At 42.8% G+C, this 27,860-nt stretch overlaps 1 protein-coding gene across 1 annotated transcript; it reads right to left on the bottom strand.

Annotated features, from left to right (window-relative positions):
• Nucleotides 1-712: 712 nt before the first annotated feature.
• Nucleotides 713-26,968, bottom strand: LOC133523728 (cohesin subunit SA-1). The gene is made up of 19 exons (XM_061859418.1): nt 26,288-26,968; nt 25,473-25,643; nt 24,397-24,601; nt 24,012-24,139; nt 23,747-23,844; nt 22,451-22,574; nt 21,865-22,043; nt 21,165-21,387; nt 20,236-20,419; nt 18,703-18,923; nt 17,940-18,158; nt 16,980-17,138; nt 11,963-12,163; nt 9,950-10,109; nt 6,401-6,531; nt 5,548-5,718; nt 5,022-5,207; nt 4,229-4,367; nt 713-3,389 (listed from the first exon to the last, which is right to left on the bottom strand). The coding sequence occupies exons 1-19, from the start codon at nt 26,771-26,773 to the stop codon at nt 3,325-3,327; spliced, it is 3,450 nt and encodes a 1,149-aa protein (XP_061715402.1). The 5' UTR covers nt 26,774-26,968; the 3' UTR covers nt 713-3,324.
• Nucleotides 26,969-27,860: the final 892 nt, after the last annotated feature.

Raw genomic sequence — 27,860 nt, 5'->3', positions numbered from 1 at the left:
GTGTTCTAAAGATATATGTTGGAAAATTCATTGGTTTTAACATGACTCTATATGGTAGTCTTTCTTACATGACGTCTTCAATGGAACATTTCATAGGCTCGACAAATTAATTTATCTAATACATAGAAACTTGTTGCACGAAAGCTTTTAACTCGTAATGCGAGTAAGTGTTTTTAAAACTCTTCATTTATTTTTTTATACCTAAGAGGCCGTTATCGGTTTTAGTCGCAAAAATGTGGAATTGATAGATTTAGTCGATGAAATGCCTTTTGGTAACTATTAGAGTACTGTTTTCTATTAGCACGTCTTGTTAACTTTCATTTTAATAAATCATTTTTTTGAAAACATACATTTGAGATGGACGTTTAGGTAAACGCGCGTAAAGCACTGATTTTAAAGCTCTTATTTGTAAATTTTGTAACGTTTGGACTACTAAAACTGGTAATTTAATATTACACATATCCTGTACTTCACCTTTATCAAACATTTTTGCTCTAAAATCGTTACCGGGCTCTTAAGTGACAAGTACTCGGGCAACCGACTCCTTGGTTTGTAAATACTGTACAGACTGGTATAGTTACTTAAGCAACTGTTTTTCACGAACTGTTTCTATCGGTAAAATCAAAACTGGAAATTCTTACCTTGTTAAGCAACTTTATTATCTCATCAGGGCCAATCTCGCCAGGGTTGATAGGGCAAAAAAACACACAAGCATATCAAAACTCGTTTATTATAAAAATATATTAATTACGCTATCATTAATTTTTATAAAAAACAGTCAACGGATCCGCAGTGGGCCCGCACAGAGGCCGTACCTTATGTTTGCGACGTGGTTTGAGTAGTTGGATGATAATGAACGATGTCGATTGTGAATTTTCAGAGCCGTTTGGGTCACAAGTCGAATTTACATCGTTACAGGCGTCAGCCTACAAGTGATTTACACTATTTAGACAGTAGAGGGAGTTGCTGGCGTTCGACAGTTCCACAACCATAAAATATATGCTTTGGTTTCATTGCTCCTTAATTTAATTTTACCCATTTACCAAAATTCCTATATCTCAAAACGGAATAGTGTCAAAATGCCTGAATCTCAGAATGCCTAACTTTTTTTCTCAAAACACCACATTTCCAAATTTCCAAAATGCCTAAACTTCAAATCGATGTGGAGTCGTAATACCTAAATCTCAAATAACCTACATTAATGAGTTCTATTTTATTTATCCAATATTATCGTCTTAAGTTCCAGAAGATTGTTGAAATACTATTGTTAAAACGACAAAGGTTATAAAAATGCACTAAGGACAGTTAAACTTAAGTTAAGAAGTCCATTGGATATTCGGCATTTAGAGAACCATTTAGGTAGTTTGAGACTTAGATTCCTATATACTTACTTTTTGGACTTGGACGATATGGATAAGTCATTATGACATTCGGCCATTTTAAGAAGGAAACATACGGAATATTACGCGAAACTCTAGGGGGCGCAACTACCACAATCCATCAAAATCTGAGGGTCTACCGCGAAACAAGAAAATCGAAATATCGTTATCCAACCTCTTTATCACTTTTGCCCATTCGAGCGATAGAGGCAGATAACTAAATTTCGATTTTTGCGTTTCCCGGTAGACCCTTTGTAAACAAACCGCCTTGATGCATCATTGTCATATTTTACTATTTGTGAAACCTTGTCAAAAACAGTTTAAGGCACAGTTTGTTACGATAGGTGTTAGTGCTGCACTCTGGCGGCAGAACATTGCAATAACACTCCCGATTAGATTTTTAGACATTTTGGGACTTTGAAATTGAGAATATATAAACAAAACGGCATTACGATATTTAGGTGCAATGAAACCAAAGCAAATATATGGACTCGTATCAGTGCCATCAAGTGAATCTATTATTACGGATTTTTGTTCGGCGACTATGGCACGTTCGTACAGATTTCGTGGTAGACTTGACTGACTAGCTGACTTCATTTAAATTCGACCAACACGACTTTCGCAATCTCTGCGAATAAAATAATCTGAAGCGCTATTTTTTCGTAAAATTATCATCTTCCGCAACCGAAAACGTTTAACATGTTGAACATAATAACAATGAGACCCAACATGTTGCCATTATCGATTATACTGTGTTTTATGATCAAAACTTGTTTATCCATACAAATCTAACAATCCGGCACTTGCAATAAACCGGCAAGGGGCAAAATTACCACTGCCGGTTTTTTCAACAGAACCATAATTTTACTCAGATTTATACTTTAGGCTGATTTAAAAATTAGAGCAGGTATTTAGCTCCTCGTTCCTGTTGACTCTGTAGCTGACTGTACTCTTCTAAATTCTTGTGATCTTCTGCCTCTGAACAGGATACTGTACGGCTAACTACTCTATACTACACTAACTAAACTAACTAACAATTTACTTCATCGATTCCCCCATGTGTTTAGTTTAATAAGGCCCCTTTTCATACAAATATTCATAATAAATACGTTATATTTACAGGTAACATTTGGCAGATGTCAGTGTAGTTTTACACATTATACAAAATTGTACAATATTACATACATAGTATATTTGACATGTTTATATAACCGTTATAATATGATTGATATCAGTGTAATACCATCTTAAGTCGTAGCGTAATTTTGTACTTATAAATAAAAAACCTTTTGTAAAGGTGTTTTTCCATCGGCAAGGCGAGAAAAAGGGCCAGTTGTTTCCTAATTCTTTCTTATTATTAGACTTTCCGCGCCATATTTAACAACTTTGCATATGACGGTAAAAGGGTAAACTGAAGATTCCTTCAAACCGAATAGTGTTTTATACAATCGTGACATAATAGAGAGCTAAGCTTCGTTGCCTAAGTAAAGTACGAGATTGAAAAGCTTGATTATATCACTATTGTATACAATACTTTTTTTAAATATTAATTATTACTAAATAAGTAATGAAAATTGTTAAGTATCTCCGTAGACAAAAATGTAGTACAAAAGACTTTGCCGCCCGTTTATCTCTTTTCTATGGGAGCGCGGCGACTACAGCGTATCGAAATGAATATTATAGTTGAGTAGGAGTCCGTACATGAAAAGTACGCAATTATAGTGTAGCATACGAAATCTTAATTCAGCCGACTAATAGACGAGCAGAAAAAGTCCATTTCTCACTCGCGTCGCCGACGAAAAAGCACTTAATTACTACGCTAGGACTTAGGAGGCGTTTGATGTGGCTTAAATCGCTTTATTACTTAAATATAATATATGATAATTTATATAGTATGTCGGTGTTTGATGTGGGGCTCGATGGCTAACTACAAGAGTAGTGGCGCTCACCCGGCCTGCTCGCCGTCAGAGTCGTTGTTCTCGTCACCCTCTTCTTCTGCATCTTGTCCTCCTGTGGAATGAAACAGTAGTAAGTATATATATATATATATATAAAGCCATATGGCTTTAGGAATGTTTTTATTTTTATCTGTTAGTTCGCAAACATGAAACCTACTTTTATCATACCTGTCTTTTGTAAACCGTAATTTATTTTTCACCACATCAGCCGGTAAAGGCTCTTTTGCTTGTTCAAAAACTGATGAGAAACGGACATATATATGTGTGGCAAAGTAATAAAATGCAAATTTCGAGTAGTTTCCTATTGTGGGCTGGTAGAATTGACTTTCAAATGATGTTTTGAATGGATTATTTTGTTTGATATTTTTCTTGTGTTGGTGTGGTAAAAAAAATTGTGTTTTACTCGGGGTCAAAATTGCCTTGAAACCCTCGCAACGCTCAAGATTCCACTTTTCGAACCACTCGCTTCGGTCGTGATTCAATTTTGGAATCTTTCGCTTGCTCAGGTATCAATATTAGCGAAAGGTTAAACAAAAACTTTGCCCCCTTGTAAAACAAATAACACATCGTTCGCTTCAGGGACGGTAATAATTCACTCAAAAACACAACTAACAGATTAGAGAGAACCATTAGTAGGTGGCTTTTTAGCAGGGTTTTCAGTGGACAATAAGTTAAACAGAAGATATTATATTAGCGGTGAATTCGTTTAAATACAGCCAAAAAGTTGTAAAGGTGTGCCTCATAGCAAAAACGTCGTGAACCTATTCACCAAAGGCTCGGTAGTTACTCGTATCCATTACTTTATGTATCACGGCGTGCAGCGCGAAAGGTTCGCGGATGACGTGCCAGTAACAAAATCTGGCAGGCAGGAGAGTGAGGCAGGCTACTGACTGTGTTTCCTGGTGTAGTGCCGCCTGGCCGGCGGCGGGCGCTCGTCCTGCGCGTCGGTGAGCAGCGAGCCGCGGTACGTCTGCAGCGGCGCCCACTCCTCGCCCCAGCCCGCGCCCGCCGAGATCCGCCCGTCCAGGAACTGTACAAACAGAGTGAGGCAGGCTACTGACTGTGTTTCTGCTGTCGCTGGTAAAACAACGTCTTATTATAACTGAACCGAGTGGTTATCGAATCCCAAACATCATTCAGAGTATAAACTGAAATATATGTCATGTATTTAAGAAAAAGTGACGAAGCCCTCCAGTGGTGAACGCAAATTAAAATATTTGATAAAAACAACTTGATTTATTCCCAAAGTTATGTATTATTGAATTTCGCTAAATAAACACAATTTAGCGAAAGTCTCGGTAACTACTCGTGTCCAGCCAGCCTGCCAGATTTTGCGACTGGCACGTCATCCGCGAACCTTTCGCGCTGTACGCCGTGATACGTAAAGTAATGGACACGAGTAGTTACCGAGCCACGTTTTATAAACCTCGTAAGATTAAAAAGAACGATTCATAAGACTAAACTTGACCGTCGCATGTAAGACCTTTTCACATCATTAATCTCGTCGTCTCATAGTTTTCCTTAGACTTTCTAGTTCAACGCAATACGCTACTTGCGACATCACTTACGCGTACATATAACGCTGTATGTCAATGAAACCGAATTGATAAACATCAACCGGAGACCATACACTTATTAACTTTAAAATGCACTAAAAACCTTCATACAATTTTGGAAAGTATACCTTGAGCACGTGCCGCTTGTCCTGTCGCAGCAGCTTGTTGGACAGCTCGGCCAGGGGCTCCAGGAACAGCAGGTTGCGCGGCTCGAGCGCCGCAAAGGCCACGCCGGCGCGGTGCAGCGCCGTTAATGCCTCGCGGTTTTTCACTGCGTCCAGCCCGAACATCACCGAGAAACGCTTCGCTAACTCCTGCAATACACGTATTGGCAATGTTAATTATCACCTGCCAAACCCGCATTATAATGCGGTTAAAAAAGATCTGTTTATACATTAATGAATGTTAATCAGTGCTTTCTTACTTTATTTTATCAGGATTTTTCTAGAGTTTCTACTACTTGTTTGGGTAAGCTGTTCAGTATATTAGGCAGGTATGTTAGCCTGAGCCTTTTCACCTGGTACTTTTAGGTATTTTATAGTATGGTTCATTGGTTAAGGTTCGGAAGTGGGATGGTCTCCAACTGCCCCAGCAAGTGTTAATATTCTGTATGACAGTGAGTTTAGGTAGTCGGCGCGGCCGGGCCGGGCGCACCTTGAGCTCCAGCAGCTCGGGCAGCAGGCGCTGCGGCGCGGCGTGGCGCTGCAGCATGGCGGCGTACAGCGCCTGCATGGCGAGCTGCATGGTGAGCGCGCACGACAGCTTGTTGATCTCGCGCGCCTTGGACAGCGTCGCCTTGATTATGTCGCCGTAGTCGTTGTAGCACTGGGGGATAGTTGGCCGTTAACACATCATCTCGATCGGAAAATAGAAGGCCCCGACCGACGAGGACCGACGCCGATGATAGCCGCTCGGTAGGGGAGAATCTTATGTATGTTCGGAAAAACATTCACGAATACAAGCTGAACGGTGATAGCCATAATTATAACACTAGTACTATATCCCGGGTGAGTCAGGTCAACTAAATGGTCTAACCGAGGTGTCATTACTAGTCATGCCTGCGGGCAACTATAGGTGTTATGGTGGACTCTGTCAAAGTAACCTTCACACTTTCCAGTAAGGTTTACATTAGCTCCCTTGCGCCCGGGAGCTTGGCGTTGGAGTGATGCTTGTATTTATGACATAAAGCGTAAAAAAGGCCATGAGATCAATATAAGAATACTAAATATTGTAGTAATGTCCATTTGTCAATATTTTTAATGCTCCCTGTAGACTAATCCATTCTAGAAATACATCTAAATTTATTTACCATATCAAGAATTATTTCACTTTATGCTCAAAACTTTTAACCCCTTGGATGAACCCAAGGTACGCTTAGAACATACTACTAAACCGAAACATTTGATAGATGCATGCAAGATCGGTTGCTGGCGTCTTTACCCATCTTATGGAAGTATCTGTTTTTTCTTATTATTTAATAATTAATCCTCAGCGTGCTTATATATACCTTAATGTAGTGCTTAAACACGTCGGCGGCTCTTCGTATTGGTGTCACATTATACACGATGAGCTTGCAGTACGCCGCCAGGAAGTTACGCCTTTTGTGCAACTCCTCGATTCGTCTCTCATCTTGACCGTCTGCAATACGAATGTGTTTAGAATATGCGGAGAATTTATCGTGAGGGTTACACTCGACACAGGCGAAGCAACCGAAAGTAGACCTTATCTTTAAAGCCATAAGTTGCAGATTAGACGCCGTCTGAAGAAATTAGTACATTAGGATATACTGTAAGAAAATTTTAAAGTGCACTTTCCATAAAGTCATTAACACAATTGGAGACGTCTACAAAACCAAAAAACAAAGTTTTTTTTTATGAAAAGTCCACCTTAAGTGCAGAAATAATAGCACAAAGAACCTAGTACCATTGTGGCTGAATGAAAACATAAGTAATGCCTTCTGCGAGTTGCGTTACCCATAGGTTATTTTTGAAAATCTGCTTCTTAATGTAAATGTAACGATGACGAGTGTAAACCTCTATCCTAAAAAAAGAAAAAAAAACGTTAACAGGAAACAAGAGAAGAAACCATCCACTAGCTAGAACACCACCAATGAAGTGAGTCGCTCGGCGCATTCAGTGTACTACGTTAGTCATGCATTGCATTGCTACTAGAGCTCTCGGGTAAGGGATACACGCAAGCGTATCCGTGCATCCAATTAGTGTACGCGGACGAACAATACAGTTTCTTTGTTAAACATTTCAACCACATTGCATAATAAGAACCGTGTATGGGCTAAAAAATCAGTACTATTTGTGTGATACTAAACAGATACTTGAAACCGCCCGAGAGCTCTACCACTACGAGCGCACCACCGTAATCTCTTAGTAAACTCAGAAAAGCTTGACTGTGACACTCCCGGACCTATGTCCAAGGTTCGATCTTACTAGAGCCATGACAATGACGCAACTAAAACGAGTACACGCACAAAACATGCTCAAATAATAATAAAACTGTGTTAATACGCTCCGAGACCGCTCGCGATGCGGCTCACGGCGGTCGCGCGCGGGCTCGGGCGAGAAGCGGGCGCGACAATTTTCCCTTAGTAATGTCATGTCACCACACCGTCCGCTCCGGAGACAAAAATATGCATTATTGCGCGGCGACACCGACCCGGCCCGACTACCGACCGACCTAGCTCACACAACTCGCTCGACAAGCGACGCGGTAAGTTAGCATGAGACGAAGACACGAATCTGGAAGCGACGCTCCGCGGACGGCGTCCGCCGGGGTGCACCCGGGGCATTACTAAGGTAAAATGCGCCGTCGGTGATGACCGCGAGTGGTGCTTACCGGAGTGGCGCGCGAAGTCAGCGACACGACAGGACGCGACATGCAACCAAACACGCTCCGTTACGCGCCGCTCCGACCGCTCTAGCGCCAGCCCTATCACTTCTAGACGACCTCTCACCACGACAGCGTTGTCACCCATGTACCCGTGTACCCATGTATTTGGCCCCTGTCCATTCAGGGACACAACTCAGTAGCCACTTGTAAACCATATTTGAGGTTGAATAATGGTCAATTAAATACGTCTTCATGAAGATTCGTGACTTTTTGATCTAGTATAAATAGAACAGATTACACCCGACTAACCTCGCACGTTTCCGAGCGTGCCGGGTATCAGCGGCGAAACGGGTAACCCGACAATCCCGTCTGTCAATGTTTAGTCAATGTCAAAAGTAGATTATTATTTTAGCTTTTGATGTTGACAGTACTCGCAGGTTGTATAGGTTTACAAATGTCATCCAAATATTTATTAGTTCAAGAACAGGGTACACGGGTATTTGTCGAACCCAATCAAAATCGATACGTAAAACCATAAGCTTGTAAATTTAGATATTTTTTCACATACAACAAATCAAAGCCTTAACATTTTGATCATTTATCAGAGGCGCTAGAGTAGTCGGTCGGTAGCTGCGGCGTCCATGTCCACAGTCGCTTGTACACTTTTCCAACGAAAATAATGCATATTTTTTCTCCACAGATGTTTTTCGGGTTAACTATACCGTAGCGAAACACTGAAATCTAACGCAATCATTTGCTAGTAATAATATGATATTGTTTTAAATCAGCACATGATTACGTTAATTATTTTGCCGACATTTAAACCCTTGAAAGAAACAGACAGATTTTGTACAAGAGATTTAGAAACCAGTGCAGTTACCCCCGAGTGTACAGTCAGCAGCAAATATACACAGATGAAGACTTATAAATATTTATGGAAGTCCCCTTGATAGTGAACTTCTATACCTTTGACACGAATAGAATATCGGCTGCCAACTGTACGATGCCATCCAAACCGGTAAGGCGCAGTTTTGTAAGGATCCATTCGACCAATCAGGAGGCCAAACCAGGATGACAATCGTTTGCACCGTAGCCGAACGAAATGCTAATGTCTGTATCACTCTTCTATATTAGTGCGATAGAGAAAAGCGTTTCATTCGCTACGGCGCAAACGATTGTCATCTGATAAGATTAGTTTCGCCATCAAGGCTCGCGGAAACCGGTTCTTTTTCCAATCTGTTATCAATTTCCAAACTTTTTAGGTTTTAGGAGAACATTTCCATTTTGTCAGATTAACCGGTTTAGAAGAATAAAAACCGGTTTTTTCCTATGTCGGTCTTTGTTTACGCGGCACATACCGGGCCAGTCGGCCATCTCGTGGCTCGTCGAACAAACCGGTTTATTTAGGTTATGATAAGGTTCTTAAAACGTTCGCGTTATTATGTAAGTTAAGAGTAAAACCGAAATGAAACGGTATTTAAAACCGGTTCCGAGCCTTATTCGCCATTTCTTGATTATTATTCTTATCGTCGTACGGATATTTATAAAACCGTCCCTTATTAAACTCAATTAATTTGCCACCATCGTTCCCATACTCAACATTGTGCATATTCATGTATCTCAAACATTTCCCTTCATTTAATTTTCCATTAAACACACACATTTAATAACGAATTACATTCAAATAAATTTCGACTCATCGTATTTAAAAATCGTTACTTAGGTAAAAACAAAAGTGGCATTTGAGCTAAACACTTTTTTATCAGTTTGACACAAACTTAGGATTCCTGTTGTAATAATCCTTTAGAGGTTTTTTTCTTCACCATACATAATAATGTTAACTATAAGTGAGTTAGTTTCCTTAAAAAATATCTGTATCCAGATAGGTCGCTTAAAAACTACGCGAATCCTAATCCTATACCAAAGTGTTCGCTCCAAATATATCTAAGTGGATCCACTATTTCTTGTTGTTATTCTGTCACATAAGCCCAAACAGAACACGGTTAGATAAAATATAGTAACACTTTCATGAATTTTAATTCTATAAATTCGTGGTATTTAAAATAGACACAGTACAGCTATAGACAGTGACTGTCTCTGTCATGAATAACGCCATCCACCATACGCCTTGTAACAAGAAAAAGTCGATCCACCGGTCTGACAGCGACGTTTATCGACGTGTGGGATGTGTTTATGCAAGACGTGTTATTACCGTAGTTGTGCTGCACGAACACGAACTCCTGTATGAAGTCGTTGAGCAGGTCGCAGAGCTCCGGGTCGGGCTCCAGGATTAGCGGGCGCAGCGCCGGCGTGCCGCGCGAGCCCAGTTGCTCCGCGAAGAAGATCAGCAGGTCGCAGAGTGATGTGTACGCCTAGAGGTTGCACAAATTAATCGCATGTTCATCGGGGATGTAATTTAGTAATTTTCACAGATATGAAAGAAATTATGAATAGGTGCCAGATTTTTTAGGGTGAAATAATGAATTTAAGGTTAGGATATAAACTACAAACAGCCTAAAATCTGCCCTAAATTCTGGATTCATCGAAGCAGCTTCTAACGTCTACAAAGAAAAATTGGTGATTAATATGGTTTGACCGATCAGTAGGCCTAGTACAGGAGGGGCGCGACAGTGTTTCGCCTGCGAGATAGGCTTCCCGCCTTTTCCTACCCATTCCCGGCGGCGCGCTCCTCCAGCTCGTGCAGCGCCCACAGCATGGAGTACGGCATGTAGCCTACCTCTTCCCTCAGTTGCGGCTCGACGCCCCTCGCCACGATGTCCTTGCACAAGCTGGCGTACGCGTGCAGCCGCTCCCGGAGCGCCGCCGCGCCCGCCTCCACGCTGGCGCCGCCGGAGCCGGCCCCGGCGGCGCGCTCCTCCAGCTCGTGCAGCGCCCACAGCATGGAGTACGGCATGTAGCCTACCTCTTCCCTCAGTTGCGGCTCGACGCCCCTCGCCACGATGTCCTTGCACAAGCTGGCGTACGCGTGCAGCCGCTCCCGGAGCGCCGCCGCGCCCGCCTCCACGCTGGCGCCGCCGGAGCCGGCCCCGGCGGCGCGCTCCTCCAGCTCGTGCAGCGCCCACAGCATGGAGTACGGCATGTAGCCTACCTCTTCCCTCAGTTGCGGCTCGACGCCCCTCGCCACGATGTCCTTGCACAAGCTGGCGTACGCGTGCAGCCGCTCCCGGAGCGCCGCCGCGCCCGCCTCCACGCTGGCGCCGCCGGAGCCGGCCCCGGCGGCGCGCTCCTCCAGCTCGTGCAGCGCCCACAGCATGGAGTACGGCATGTAGCCTACCTCTTCCCGCAGTTGCGGCTCGACGCCCCTCGCCACGATGTCCTTGCACAAGCTGGCGTACGCGTGCAGCCGCTCCCGGAGCGCCGCCGCGCCCGCCTCCACGCTGGCGCCGCCGGAGCCGGCCCCGGCGGCGCGCTCCTCCAGCTCGTGCAGCGCCCACAGCATGGAGTACGGCATGTAGCCTACCTCTTCCCGCAGTTGCGGCTCGACGCCCCTCGCCACGATGTCCTTGCACAAGCTGGCGTACGCGTGCAGCCGCTCCCGGAGCGCCGCCGCGCCCGCCTCCACGCTGGCGCCGCCGGAGCCGGCCCCGGCGGCGCGCTCCTCCAGCTCGTGCAGCGCCCACAGCATGGAGTACGGCATGTAGCCTACCTCTTCCCGCAGTTGCGGCTCGACGCCCCTCGCCACGATGTCCTTGCACAAGCTGGCGTACGCGTGCAGCCGCTCCCGGAGCGCCGCCGCGCCCGCCTCCACGCTGGCGCCGCCGGAGCCGGCCCCGGCGGCGCGCTCCTCCAGCTCGTGCAGCGCCCACAGCATGGAGTACGGCATGTAGCCTACCTCTTCCCTCAGTTGCGGCTCGACGCCCCTCGCCACGATGTCCTTGCACAAGCTGGCGTACGCGTGCAGCCGCTCCCGGAGCGCCGCCGCGCCCGCCTCCACGCTGGCGCCGCCGGAGCCGGCCCCGGCGGCGCGCTCCTCCAGCTCGTGCAGCGCCCACAGCATGGAGTACGGCATGTAGCCTACCTCTTCCCGCAGTTGCGGCTCGACGCCCCTCGCCACGATGTCCTTGCACAAGCTGGCGTACGCGTGCAGCCGCTCCCGGAGCGCCGCCGCGCCCGCCTCCACGCTGGCGCCGCCGGAGCCGGCCCCGGCGGCGCGCTCCTCCAGCTCGTGCAGCGCCCACAGCATGGAGTACGGCATGTAGCCTACCTCTTCCCGCAGTTGCGGCTCGACGCCCCTCGCCACGATGTCCTTGCACAAGCTGGCGTACGCGTGCAGCCGCTCCCGGAGCGCCGCCGCGCCCGCCTCCACGCTGGCGCCGCCGGAGCCGGCCCCGGCGGCGCGCTCCTCCAGCTCGTGCAACGACCACAGCACGGAGTAGAACAGGCAGCGCACCACGTATACCAGCGCCTGATAAACAAGTAAGCAGGGCTAAAGTAACTGTTGGCACAGTTCTTAGTCTCAACTATGGTCCCATCCAGCAGAAAGCACGAAACTTTGCATGGCATGCATGTAGCTTTTAGGTTTATAAGAATAAATAGATGTGAATATAGAATGAGAATGTATGTAGCTTTTTGCCAATTTTGGCCTTTACAATCACAATTTTTTTTAAACATTGTATTTGGGAATTTTGAAAGTATGAATACAATGTTTTAATGCTAGTTCCATGCATTTTTGCCGTACAAATTTGTCATTCATTTCATACAAACATTCAAAATCGCAAATATTATAAGGAGAAAAGGCATAATTTTAAAACTATAAGTCTTAACAATATACTTCCAAAGACAATATTGTAAAGAATTTTATGCAGAATATACTTCTACTAGTCATTTTCATGAAAAATTATAAAAACTAAAAATGGGGATATACAAGAGAGGGGCGTGCCCCTTACTGGACCATTTACACAACAACTTCTCGGCGTGTTTCTAATTCTATTTATTCTTATAAACCTAAAAACTATATGCATGCCATGTTTCGTGGTTTCTGCCGGATGGTACCATACCTCCATACTAAATCGAGCTAAGGAGCCGCACTACAGAATAAATAATAGTATTATAGTACTACCGTACAGAAATCACACTTCCTACAAAACCGAAGTTTGACAGTGATGATGACAGGGATGAATCATGGTGTCCCTTTCTAATGTATGGCACTATTCCTTTCGACAATTTAGGGTTGTTAAATTTAGTAAATTAAAAGTCATTTGTCGTTGAGACCCAAAAGAAATGTCAAGTTTTGACAACCCTAATAATTGCTCTTAGCAACGCTTGTAATAGGCAGAGCGCCGGGGTGGAGGGGTTGAATCACTTAACACAGTATACAGGTTAACAGATGTATTGTCTCTCAGCTTGTCCACTTGAATCCCCAAATACTTGCTATTCTATCATTATATATATTTATTGTACGTGACAGAAGAGGAAATCCCTTATCGAGTGGAGGCGCAAGATCTACATTAAATGTGCTGATCACTCAATATGCACTGACGTGCCAATATGAGTGTCTGCCTATCGCACCTCCCCTGAAAAGGTAGGGGTTCCCTCCCCTGAAAAGAACACTATTGGTAATACAACTTTACTCTATTCTTATGTACTAAATAAGACCCTATTATGTATTTTATTTTACATGGTCCTAAATATAGATCATTTAATTTATTGTAACATTCATTCTTAATTAATACTAAATCACCTTAAAATTAACAATGCTTGAATTACAATTTCCTTTTAAAATTAAATTATTTTTAACACAACCATTGCATTTCACAAGTAATATTTCACATTTAAAAGTTACAACATACTTATATCATGTTTTATCCAAGTCCAACCAATCTAAAAGTTACTCCTCAACAGATGCTGTAGCTGTGATAGGTAGTTATAAATTATAACTATAATTATTACCTTCCGTTTGCTAAACTTCTGCTCCTGACAATCTTTACATCGTTTTACATAATTCAGTTTTCCCAATAATACTCGTACCTCTTCTGGATACCGTTAATCATTCTAGTTCTACCAGCATATCCACTATTTAGTAACAGTAATAATCCTTTAAATCATTTCCCGATCGGTAAGTTCGTTTATAAGTAAAAACTAAATAGTTCCTACATAACCTAGGTAATTCAATTCAGGCGCGAAAGACATTAATTAATCAACATTGTAACATACTTTTTACTTGTGCTCATTTTAATATAGAACAACTCTACTATATTTAAACTTTTCCACAAAGAGCCATAAATAATCCTAATGTCTACTTTGGGACCTTTCCATACCATGATCAAGTCTCGTAACGATACGTCTATGCGTGCCTTCGTTCATGGAGAATCTTGATTCATATAAATTGTAGAGTTCACACAACAGCATTATCAGTATCATATTTTAAACTTCTGCACTGTATAACCAAGTCTCGTAACGATACGTCTAAGCGTGCCTTCGTCAATAGAGAATCTTGATTTATGCAAATTGCAGAATTTACGTAACAACATCATCAGTGTCATTTTTACCGGGTCGTTCCGAATATTCTATCAATCTTATCATTATTTACTCGACCAAATTATTAATTCTGTATCTTCCTGCGTCCCTTTCATGATATCTACTACTCTAGGCTGGGTAAGCTCCAAAGACGTAGTATCATAGTGTCGTGTCCAGTTTATTTGTTTAAGTATAATCCATTAGAATCCTCAACCAGTAATCCTTATCTATTTATAATCCGTAAAAAACAAAACTTGATAATTCCCTTTCTAAACAAGTTACCTCTATGTGATAACTAGTATTACAATACCAAATATTTACATAATCTTCGTTAGACACGAAAAAAAAAAAACACAAATTCATTACATACACATGTCATCCACCTAAATCACGTGCTGACTAACATTGACATTAGGTACACTATCCGTCTAACGTACAGAAACTACATGATTTCTGCCTACTCGCGAAAACACCCGTCCTCGACCTTGCTGACTCGCACTAATCGCACCGCGATTATAGTTTGAGTGTGCAGAAATAAATTCGATACAATCATTTTTAGAATGCAAATAAAGAGGCATCTCTAAATAAACATCGGTAATTTTCGATACTCGTACCGTATCCGACCTTAATAAATTAAAAATCCCCGATTTGCTAATCGCCGAGAATATCCGCTCACCTCAACATCAAAATCCACAGCTGCAACTTCTTTTCCTTACAATATTGCTCTACTAAGGACTCCAACTTTTAACACTTGGCCCCCCTAATAACTTATCTAGACTACTCATTAAACAAAATAAACACATATATAACACATGAATATTAAAAAAAAAACTAATCATAAACATATCACCTAAACATTTTCACGAAGAATCGCTCGCCGTACCGCTTGACACTCCAGCACCCGGCAGCAATGCGTAACCAGACGCGTAGCCGACGACATCCCGAACCTCCAACAAATCCAAACCCGCCGAAGCCAATCAAGCAATACTGATACTGGCAGCGGTTACCATAACATTGTCCTTCCTTTATTATTATGATCTCATTCTCCGTTTCAGACCAACCATCTTGGTACGTTGATTACCCAAATTAACAAAACAATAAATCACTGGGTAAGCTCGACGCCGCCGACTCGTCCTCAAAGTCCTCTTCATTGTCGTCGTCCATGATGATTTTATATCCGCAGTATCCTCACACAGAATTCGTGTCTACGGTCGCCATGTAATAGGCAGAGCGCCGGGGTGGAGGGGTTGAATCACTTAACACAGTATACAGGTTAACAGATGTATTGTCTCTCAGCTTGTCCACTTGAATCCCCAAATACTTGCTATTCTATCATTATATATATTTATTGTACGTGACAGAAGAGGAAATCCCTTATCGAGTGGAGGCGCAAGATCTACATTAAATGTGCTGATCACTCAATATGCACTGACGTGCCAATATGAGTGTCTGCCTATCGCACGCTGAGCCGAGCGGAGCCGAGAGCGCCCGAAAGATCCAGTGTCACCACACTGCTGCTGGGTTAAGAAAAGCCATGTGGCCTTAATGACGCAAATTCAAACCTATTGATTACTCCTGCTCATAATGAGTAAAAACTCTGTTATTCAATTTTCTAGTAGGCTGTATTTTTGAAGAGGCGGCCGAAAAATTTAAAAAGACCAAATATAGGAGTCTCGGCCCCAAATATAATTTTGTACCTTTTGTGGTCGACTCTTGGCCCTTGGGGTCAGCACTCTTATTTAAGGAGTTATCAAAAAGAATATCAGACGCCATCGGTGATCGTAGAGCTAGCAGCTTCCTCGCACAAAGAATTAGTATTGCAACAGCGAGGAAATGCTGCCAGCATCTACGGCGCCATGCCGCAGGGGGATAGTTTTTAGTAGTTTATTTTAAGATTAGTTTTATTTATTTATAGATTTAGGTTTTAAGTTTTATGTTAGTTATTTAATTCTGTTATTTCCGTTACCTTCATAAATTCAGTACCTAATTATCTAGTAGCAGAAAGAATGTCAAAATTGTCATTAAGAACAAAACGGCCAGTGTAGACGTGCATCGGCCGAGGCGGCGCGTTCGGGCGAGGAAATTACCTCTCGCGTATGCTCGCTGTGTGGACCCGCCTATTCAATTTTTTTTTATCTAAATTTTAATCTTAGCTACTCCGCATACTCTCCGACAGTAGAGCAGTCTTAATGGCTCTAAATAGCCATATAGTTACATCCAAACTTATACACGAATGCCACGAACGACGAATGGAGGTATGTCATAATAACAAGATCACCCTACAATGCATCAAGGGACACAGTGGATCCCGGGGTAACGATGCTGCGGACGAGCTTGCCTGGCAAGGATCGAGTGCAGGGGCGATTGGTCCGGAACCGATTCTTCCGATACCGTTTAGCAAGGTACGTTCAATGCTGCTGGCACATACAGGGAAACTACACACAGAACACTGGCTGAACCAGACTGGATGTAGACAGGCAAAAGAAGCCACGCCTGGCATCAACGGAAAGCTCACAAGAGCGCTCCTGCAACTAGGGAAGGTCCGACTGAGTATGGTAACCAGTGTCATAACAGGTCATTACTATTTAACAAACATCTTTTCACAACAGGTGTCACAGACAGTCCCCTATGCCGAGGATGCATGGAGACAGAAGAAACAGCCTCTCACGTGGTGCTGGAATGCAGCGGAGTAACTCCATACAGGGCCAAACCCTCCTGCTCCTTTGATACCTTAATACCTATAACTTTAAATATAAACCACAAACCTGCGCTGGCATCTCGTTGGGCTTAAGGCACTTGGGTAGATCTTCGAAGAGGGAGTCCCAAATGTTGGTGTTGTTCAAATCGTGGCACATGTACATAATTGACACCTTGCGAAGTGAATTCACTACGTTGAATGTCTCGTCCGCATCTGGCTCCTCACCCTGCAAGGAGGTTACTTGTTATTTTATTAGGTATTAGCCTGGGCTCGCAAATTTATCCGCGAAGGAGGCGTTATAATTGCCACAGGCGTGCACCCTGTGGATGAGATATTCTATTAGTACCCTTAAAACACTAAGGGTACAATATAACAACGCATTTAGGATGCTGCCCCGGCTCCTCTTCTGCGCTGTAGTGGCACCCACCAGCTGCGGACCTTTCGACCAGCCAGGGCAGTACCACTCCGGCTGCAAATTTAAGACTGGCCATAGAGCTCCCACAACCCTTTTTATCAAATTCTAGTTTTTTTTAATATAATAAAATACTTTTGTTAACGTAGCTGGTAGTTCTTTTTTTTTATCCCTGCCAACTTTCCTAGAATGGGGCTGCCGCGCTACTGCAGTGCTTCAGGTATGTTCACAGAGTCCAGGACAGATGGCTTTCACGCCTGGTGGCCTCCTACGCGTGGTGTCCAGCAGGCTGGATTTGTCGTTCCAGCACCACTGGATAAAATTACATGTCCGGTGACAGCGGGCAATCTAGACTGCGCAGTTAGGATAAGAAATTATTTTTAGTTTTTGTTTTAATCTTAAGTAATACTAACACTATTTTTATTGTTTTATTACACTGTTACTAACCGAGATATGGATACCTAATGTGTCTAAAATAAATTTTTCAATTCAATTAAATAATTGAAACATATGTCGTAGTCTCCAGGACTTCGCCGTCAGTTTGCGGGCCTAATACGATGTCCTATATGCAAGTAACCGGCCGACCTGTTAAGTTTAACCAACAGTGTAACTCACCCCTTGCTGTAACGAGCGATACTCGTCGATAGCTTCCTTGTATCTGTTGACGCACATGTCCGTGATGGTCGCCCTCGCGACGGCGCACTGGCGGGCCGCGGCGCCCTCGGCCTCGCACAGGTACTCGAGCGTGCGGCCGGCCGTCTCCAGGACCTCGGCCTCGGTTTGCGCGCCTACGATGTCTTTGAGACGTGCGAGCAGCTCGCGGAGAGCCGTTTCCTGTTGACAAGTTGAGCAGTGTTTTGTTACCGCGTTTGTGGATTGTGAATAGTCTTAACATGTTGAGTAAAACACATACCTCTACATTCATGAAACTTAGCAACCAGGCGGTTTCTAAGCACAAACCACTGTTCAATTTTGTCTTTTTCTAACAAACAGAAAAGTTAATATACTGTTAAGATAGAAGAAAGAAGGAAAATAGATTTATTTAACGCCACAACACATTACATTTGGAAAAAGAAGAACATACAGGGAAAAAACATTGGACGCTAAAATAGGATCCCCACTCAGCATAATGCCGCGGCAATCCGTGGCGCTGGCTTTCCTGACTTAAAACTATGATAGTGGCGGCACATACGCCAACGAAACAGAAAAAACAGACATAAGAAAAGGAACACAAAAAAATATGTAAATACTAAAAAACGACAAACGATTATCAATGGTTTGCAAGATTGACAAACGTATATGATTAAAAAGCCATAGATCCGGACGAATAGAGTTCCTCTCTTTTGCAATTGATGTAGTAGCAACTACTATTGTTTACCTGTCTAGCCGTACAGTAGAGCGAGCGCTCGAAGTGAATAGGGATGGCGACCAAGTTGGCCAGCTTCTCCGCGTCGGCGCCGAACTTGTCGAGCAGCGCGGGCAGCACGGCGATGAAGTGCTGCGTGAGGCGCGCGCGGTCGTCCGCCACGGCCTTGGCTTGCTCCTTGCTGGGCGCGGCCACGTGCTTGCGCGCCGCGCCGCGCCCCACCGGAGGCTCGCCTGGAAACAAATTACTACTCAGCGATACCAAAACAATGCAACTAACTTTACACTGATCGCACTACATAAAACTGCCGGGTATGTGATGCTATTTTTTGACACTTCTGATAAAGCTCAAAAGCTGATATTTTCCCAATTTGATGTAGGGAATACGGAACCAAATAACCACACGCACCAAACAAACTCGTTCCGACCTGCGCGCAGCAAATGACCGAGGCGCCTTTGAGCATGCCGAAAACCCACCACCGAGCGGCTCGGCCAAGGTCGCGCTCGCCCGAGGAAAACGTGCACTCTACCTCGGCTGAGGCACGTCTATACTGGCCGTTTTCCGGCGGAGAATATTGCCTCGCGAGGCTATTCGCTTCTGTGTGGACCCGCCTATTCCCAGTCCTTTTTCAGTGAGTTAGACTATTAACGAATCTACCAGGTGTTACATTCAACAATCATACTAATCAGGGATGTTGCGAAACTTGCGAATATTCGCATCCGCAACCGAGGAACTTCCCCGTTATTTTCAATATCCACATCCGCATGAAATCGATGCGGAGCTTTATGCGGATGTGGAACAGTTTGGTATAGGAACGTCTTCGCGGCGGCGTAAGTTCTAAATAATTTCGTCATTAGTCAATAGGCGGGTCAACACAGAGCGAGCGTCATTCGTCGCTCGAGCGAGGAAAACGCACGCGCCGCCTCGGCCGAGGCACGTCTACAAGAGCCGGTTTGTGCGTGAGGAAATTGCCTCGCACGTACGTGCTCGCTCGCTCGCTCTGTGTGGACCCACCTATTAATCGATGCATCGGAATGAACTTGTTCGGCGCTTAAGTGGCAATACAAGGAAAAAGAGACATGTCAGGAGTTTTTATTATTTTGATATATGATATACACAGAGCGAGCGAACGAGCACGTATGTGCGAGGCAATTCCCTCGCCTGAGCGCGCCGCCTCGGCCGAGGTACGTCTACACTGACTGGTTTGTGCGCGAGAACATTGCCTCGCGCGTATGCTCGCTCTGTGGACCCGCCTAATAGTGTAGAACTAAAATAGTTCAGTAAATAAATTTTACCTATAACGAAATCGTCTAGATCCAGAAAAGTCGGCCAAGTGACTGTTTATTAAAAATAAACGAACCTATATTCATACTCAAATACCAGGTTTCTTTTTTTTTTATAAAAATTACTAAAATGTAATATTTGTCATTTTTATGTGCCTAACCTTAACATCCGCATACGTATCCGCGGATGTAAACCTTTAAATATCAGCATCTGCGCATCCGCGGATGTTAAAAAATCGGCATCCCTGATACTAATACTAACCTGAAGCAGCCTGTCTTACGCAGCAGACCATTAGCTCAATGAGTGAGGACTCTTGCCGGTTGTCAAGTGCTTCTTCTCCAGGTCCGGGTTCCTCTAGGAGTAGGTCCGTCATGCATTCCCAGTCCTTCATCATTGGGTTAGACTCGATCAACGAGTCTACTAAGTACGCGCCGTGCTCGTGTAACTAAACAAATATATTCACTTTTTAAATACTTGGAATTACAAATGATAATGTTAAGATCATTCTTGGAGTCAGTTTCTTGCACAGTTAACTTTTGTGGATTAACTATAGAGCAACACGGTAACATTAAGGGGCTCCCCGCGGTTTTCATCGATTATTGAAAAGTTTAGAGTCGTTAGTCCTACATTTGCACTATAGATATAATTTCTTATAATCAATGAAACGGCTCTCGGTTCTTCAATATTTTATCTCCATTCAGGTCTGCCGGATTTTAAAAGAAATGAACACATTTTTTTTTTAAAGATTGTCTGACAGAACACTTTTTTCGTTACTTGATTGCTGTGAAGGATTTTATGAAATCTACACATTTGGGTTCGTCTTTGACGTCTCTAAAAACTGGTCAGAGATTTTAATTTTAAACTAATTAACACAAAAGTTGTGGCCAGGAAACCAGTTTCTTGGCGTAAAATTGTTAAACTTTGATGCCAAATATCCAGAAGAGAGTGAACTTTGAAGCAAATATGGCATACTATATTGCTTAAAGCCGTTGCTGTGAATATGATAAGCTACAAAAACAAGAGAAAACTAAGGGATTCAGATCACACGTCATTAGCGCTAGGGAGCCCTTAGGTAGCTTACCTAGTTACTGGAACAGCACTGTGCAACACTAAGTAACTAGGTAAGTTACCTAATATTACTGTATTGCTCCACAAAAGTGGCGTGGATGCATGTTACGTCAGCTACTCACCTCAGACTCGATAAAGAACTGCACTAAGTCCCGGATAAGCGGCGTATTAGGCAGGCGCTCCTTGCCGCGGCGGGACCGCGGCGGCGTGGCGGGCGGCGGCTCGGCGCGGAACAGGCGCACGTTCAGGAACTCGCCCGCCGCCGCCGCCACCGCGCGGTTGGACGAGTACACCAGCTCGTATACGTTCTCGCAGTCCTTGTCGGTCAACACGTCGGGGTGCATCCTGAGAATATAACCCAAGTTAACTTTAAAATACACGGGCTTACGCAAAGTACCCTTAGATGTGGCAGATGTGCCGCTAACGCGCCATTTGCGGACCATTCAGGTGCTATCATCGCTGTTATACACGCTATTTAGCAAGTCGGCGAATTCACGACGCGGGTCGGGTGCGTTCTGTAGTTTTGGACGCACCTTAAAATATCAGCGGAATCATCTAGTAATTAAGAAGTGCTAACGCTGTACTTTGGAAGTGTTTAGATGATGATAGGTTTTTATATTGACAAAATGTTCTTTGGTAAATTAGAAAGCTTCAGGTGAAGACTTAAACAGAGATTGAATTAGCGGTCGTTTTTGCAATAAAAAAAATGTCGTAACAGAACAAACATCGGGCTCATCTACGATGTAACCGGGAAAATGCTAAGCTAAGGATAAGGCAGGTAGTAAAATATATATTTGTAGAAAATAAGATCAAAAAACTAACTTGAGTATAGCGATAACAAGTCGCACAGCGTGCACGGCCACGTCTGTTTCTTTATCGAGCGACATAGCGACAATACGATCTTTGAACTTGCTAGTGAAGAGTTCCAGCTTGCCCTTGAGTTCTTCACACTCGTACAGGGGCTGTAGGGCTTGAAGGCAGCGGAGACGGACTTCGCCCACCTACAACACGAAAATTATCAGTCCTTATTATCACTAGGGAACTTATTAGACTACTAGTTCCATATTTTGTAGCATGAGTTCAGAAGACTATTAGCTAAACAGTCTCCTGGTGTGAAACACTTATCTAATATTAATTTTGTCACTTGAACACCCTTTTCACCTCCAAATCTTATTGATATTATCTCAGACACTGGGGACCTCTTACATCATCATACCACTGTTGTATTTATAAATGTTGCAACCTATTTTCATAATATGTCACTGTAAACATTATATTGACTTGTGAAAGAGCCCTTGAGAATTTGCGGAAAATATTGAAAAATAAAAATTAAGCTCAGTATGGTTCATACAAAATTCTTACACAAATTACGATGGTTCAGCCATCTGTAATGAACAATTGAACATACCTTGTCATGCAAAGTCCACCCAATATACTTGAGATAGAGATCGTCGAGGAAGTGTGCAGGAAACTTCTCCATCCAGATGCCTATCTCAGCCATCGTAATGGCTCTGATGTCCGGCAGCGTGTCCCTGCAAATCACGTTATTAAGCGGGTCCACACAAACAAAGCCGTCTCGCTAGGAAATTGCCATACGTAGCAGCTCGGTCGGTGAAGACGTGCCTCACCCGAGGCACGTCTACACAGACCGAGCTGCTTCGCGCATCAATTTCCTTGCGGGGCAGCTCGTACTGTGTGGACGCGTCTATTGTTGTAACTAAACTAAAATTTCAAAATCGCTCGCTAAGCTCGTGGTTCAATTTTGGAATCTTTCGCTTGCTCGGGTATCAAAATTAGCACGAGCGGTTAAACAACAACTATTTATGTATCATATCGTTTACCCCCTTGTAAAACAAATAACTATTTACGTATCAAATACATGATATGGGATGCTTGAGATCCAATCTATACGAATAGGGGAATTAGTGAGGATTGATGTTTAATTTGATTGATTTGTTTTTTTTTTATGTGGATTAGTTTTTATTAGTAATTGTTAGAGATTCTGAAATACATTCTTTTATTTGATTGTAAATTTAATAAACAGACGGAGATTGGTGTACGAGTCTTCCATCGCTAAATATCGCTGGGTGGGAAGCACCATCTCCCTGAAAGTGATACCTTTCTTCAATTTGTGTCTTGCCATTTAATTTTTACGTGTAATTGAGAACATAGCCAGTTGAATCACTCCTTTTTTTAAATGCGGTTAAAATTCGTCTTGACTTCAATTTCTAACCTCAAAAGAGCCGATTTCCGTATCGTGATTGATAATTATAGATTTGTTCCATCCAAAATCTTCTGCAACTTGTTAGTTTTCGTTTTTTTTTTGGATTGCTTTGAAAAGCAAAATAAAACATACACAAGCCACGGCAGTGAATATGTGCAGCACCATTTTGAACAGCTGACTGAGGGACACCATCTTGCCGAGCAAATTGGCTCGGCTGAGGCAAACATGCTGAGGCAAAAGTTACACCAGCACTATGCCGCGCGAGGTCCGTCGTTTGCCGCGCGAGGAAATTTCCTACCTAATCATAAAAGTCAAAAAGTAATACATACCTACACCCAAACAAAAAAAAATAAAAAAATGTTTGAACAACCTAACTGAAAGTTAAAAACAATGTTACCCTTTTACTTTTAATAAGACTAGCCTGATGATGAGGAATGATGATGAATAGAACAATAGTAAGATAGTGCAAAAGAATGTTACCTGTATCGATGCACAAACACGGACTTGAACATATAGGACAGCATATTCTTAATCTCCTCCATGTTTTCTTCCAACTCCTGTCGCTTTGCCACAAGCACCTAAAAAACAAAACAATATATTAATTTGACCTTTTATGTACATGCAAGAGTTTGTCTCTTAATTATTCGTTGTCCAGGTTGTGTACTGGGTACTACTGGATAAAGATCTCTCATTCATCTCATCCTGTCAAAACAATAGTCAAAAGAAGATAAAAAACGACACTTACCTCAAGCCTCTCGCTCGCACGCTTATCGCGCGCCTTGAGCCGCTCCGCCTCGTACTGACGTAAGCAATTGTCGCAGTTCACAGACGTTAATAAAGCCACGTCCACAAGTGCCGTCATTAGCTTCATCACTGTAACAATGTTCAGGATTAAGACCCTTCCAATCTATGAAACTGCTGATCAGGTCACATTGAGCTGGGGAATCTGCCTTGAAAAGGTAATATTGATAATTTTCTGCAAGTGGAAAACTACCTTTGGAATTAAGTATATGTAGAAAATCATAATGCAAAATTTGAAATAACCTGACCTAATTTAAGTAGGTATTTTCATTTTACAACATACAGATTAGACAAGCTATTTTTTTTTTTAGAAAAGTCATTAAACTAACCTGCAAGTGTAGCAGTGTGTCTGAATGCTCTAACTTGTGAATCAGACAATCCAGTGAGCAAAGAGATGATGTTATCCATGAGGTACTGGTCATAGATGATGGAGTACTGGCACATCTTCACAAGTGTTTGGATGAACTCACAGAAATTCGACCGGAACTTCTTCCATGTCTGTCCTGACATAATTAGAGGATACTCTCCGCTTTCCTGGTCAATTTTTTTTTGAAATTAGTAAATTACAAACTTAACTTCATAATGAAGTCATAAAGAAATAGCATAACGGAACATGTCAGGTAAACATGAAATGTATGAAGAAATTAGGGTGTAAATAAAAGAATAAGCAATACCTGTAACTAGTGGCTCTGAGAGCTGTAGACCTAGAGAATCTAAAAACCTTCTTCCTCATGTTGTCCCGGCATTTTGCCATGGCTCATGGGAGCCTGGGGTCTGCTTGACAACTAATCCCAAGATTTGGTGTAGGCACTAGTTTTTACGAAAGCGACTTCCATCTGACCTTCCAACCCAGAGGGTAAACTAGGCCTTGTTGGGATTAGTCCACTTTCCTCACGATGTTTTCCTTCACCGAAAAGAGACTGGTAAATATCAAATGATATTTCGTACATAAGTTCCGAAAAACTCATTGGTACGAGACAGGGTTGAACCTGCGACCTCCGGATTGCAAGTCGCATGCTCTTACCGCTAGGCCACCAGTGCTTCCAGAATCCAAAAACTGAATTGACAAAAAACTATTTCATCATCAAACCTGGTCACATTTCACGAAAATTGGTTGAGAACAGCAACCTGAGGAGAACATCTAGCTTTTTTGTGATCTTAGTCATAGTAATATGCAGGTATGCTGTTGATTGTACAAAACCATGAATCTTCTGTTCACCATTGCCATTCTCCAATGAGTAAGGATGGTGACTGCTATAATGTTCCATCATATAACATAATTCCATGTGACATAAGCCACAGGGGTCGCTCTCTGCATTGAGTCAAAAGCCCTCTTTATGTTGCCACACCACATGCTACAATTGGTACCATTTATGAGTAATCCAATAAATATTAATATAATTACCTCATCAAACTCCTGTGTCATCTTCTTGATGATGAGTGTATGGTCCATCTGGGCCATGTCAGGAGTCACCTTCCCTCGACAGCCAGAGGAGTTGATGAAGAACTGCATCAGCTGCACCAGCGCATGCTCACGGTTGCTTTTGTACTGCTCAATCCACATGTCCACGACTTGCTACATATGTAAAAAATTATATTAACTTCGGAATGAACTTAGAAAATTACAAAGATATTGTTATAGGCCAAGTGGGACATACACAGAAAAAGTGTAGATATTTTTTCCAGTAAAATTAACATGGTACCTGGAGTTATCTTAAAATAAGCTTATGAACTTGTAATATTTATAAAAAAAAAATATCTATTTATAAGTCTGTAAGGATGTGGAATGCTTTGCCCATTGACATAAGACATGCTCAATCCCTACCCAATTTTAAAAAACATCTAAAAGAACACTATTTATCTCTCCCTTAGACATGGTCCTTTCACTCATATCTCTTTCTTACCTGTATGTAGTTTATGAAGTTTATTTCTCATTGTTTGTAGTTTCTATTTACTTATTTTATAAACTTTACACTTATGTGGTTTTGCACTGCCCAATAACTTTATTTCTAGCCACTGTATCACTATCTGAAGTGTCTGGAAGAGATTGCTTTTTAGCGATAAGTCCGCCTGTTGTTACCTACTCACTTATGTCCTTTCTTTGTTTGTAACATGTATTTTTCTTTGTAGTGCACAATAAAGTATTTTATTATTAATTTATTGATAATATTATAAATAATTTTACATGATACAATATTAATAAGAAACAATGTAACTTACATTGATGGCAGTTTTATTGAAGCGAAGTATATTGTAAAGGCTGTTTTCATCATCTCCAGGAAGTAACATTGGTGGAGGTGAATAAGATGGCGGAGGCGGCGCGCCCCGCCCTCGGCCACGACCACGGCCCCCGCGACCGCGCCGGGGCCGCAGCGGCGGCGGAGGCGGCGACTCCGCCAGCCGCCCTACGTAGCCTCCGTCTCCACCGCGCCCACGGCTTCTTGTGATACGTTTAGTAGGCGCTGGGGAGGGTGAACGCATATCATCTTCCTCATGATGAGAATCCTCTTCCTCCCGCGGCGGCTCAACGGCAGTCGAGTTCGCAACCGCCCCGACGTTGAACCCCGAGTAGTTGACATTGGGCGTCTCCGGCTCATGTACGGACTGCCCACCGTAGTCGGTCATGGGAGTAGCCGGGGTCATAGGATTCACGTACTCCGGTGGAGGATCATCCATCCGGATACGTTTCCCGCCACGGCGATGCATGGTGATATTGCGATACGCCTAACCAAAATTCTTATTACTTGTGGAAATCACTACATGTTACTCAGCATAAACGAACACTGCTCACTTTACAAAGCGGTATTGACCGTATTATTGAAAATTTTATTGATTTTTGGAATGAAACAGCAAACGCAGACGCTTTCACACAAGACAGCCATAACAAAAAAAACAAACTTGTTTCATAGACAAGAAGTCATAAACCAAAGAGCATATAATCACTACGTTTTAAGAGACGGGACTTCCATACTAGCGAGTGGAATCCCTTTGTTTCGCAAATCATTACCAAAATGTACGACAAAGAACTGTCAAAGAACCATAGTACCAACATAAGCAATTTAAATAGTGTAGTACGCTACACGCTTGCGTTTCTTATCGATATCGATAAAATGGGGAGGGTTGAAATATAGACTCTTGTCTACAAATTTTGTACTCGAAATCAAGTTAGGATCGAGTCCACATTTAAGTTGTATGTTATATAGTGGATAGTTCTATGAGTGGACTAATACGTGGTCGAGCTTAATGTGGACTCGATTTTTTTTTTAGAACACCTTGTTCTTCACCACTAGGAAGGATCAAAGTAGCACTTTTTTTCCCTACTAGGAGGGATCACTTTTTTCCTCTTTTTGCATACTTCTTAGGTTAAATTATTTAATTTAATTACCATTAATTAAATTTATTTATTTATTTGTACCATAATAATTTCCTCATAGGTGATGTGAAAAGCAGTATGTAAATTTATCACGTGGTAGCAAAAATATTTCCACCTTAGGGTGGTATTCCACCTATCCAATTTCTTGGTCCAATGTCATTGCGTTTCACTCTGTCATTAATCAAAATGTGAGACGCAATACACATTGGACAAAGAAATTGCATAGGTGGAATACCACCCATAGGCGTTAACAATTGAATCCCTCACTACGCTAGGATTCTATTTTAGAATACCTCGTTACACTCAGATTGTAATTATAAAAACCTTCACTATTTCTTTTCTTAATTTATTTTTATTAAAAGCACTATTTTCAAAATGATCTGCAGATACATGTTTCAATAAATGTAACTTTTCTATGGG

The sequence above is a fragment of the Cydia pomonella genome, chromosome 12, assembly GCF_033807575.1.
Source record: "Cydia pomonella isolate Wapato2018A chromosome 12, ilCydPomo1, whole genome shotgun sequence".
NCBI lineage: Eukaryota > Metazoa > Arthropoda > Insecta > Lepidoptera > Tortricidae > Cydia > Cydia pomonella.
Note: the sequence above shows the minus strand (reverse complement) of the source record. Positions and strands in the feature narration are given on the sequence as shown.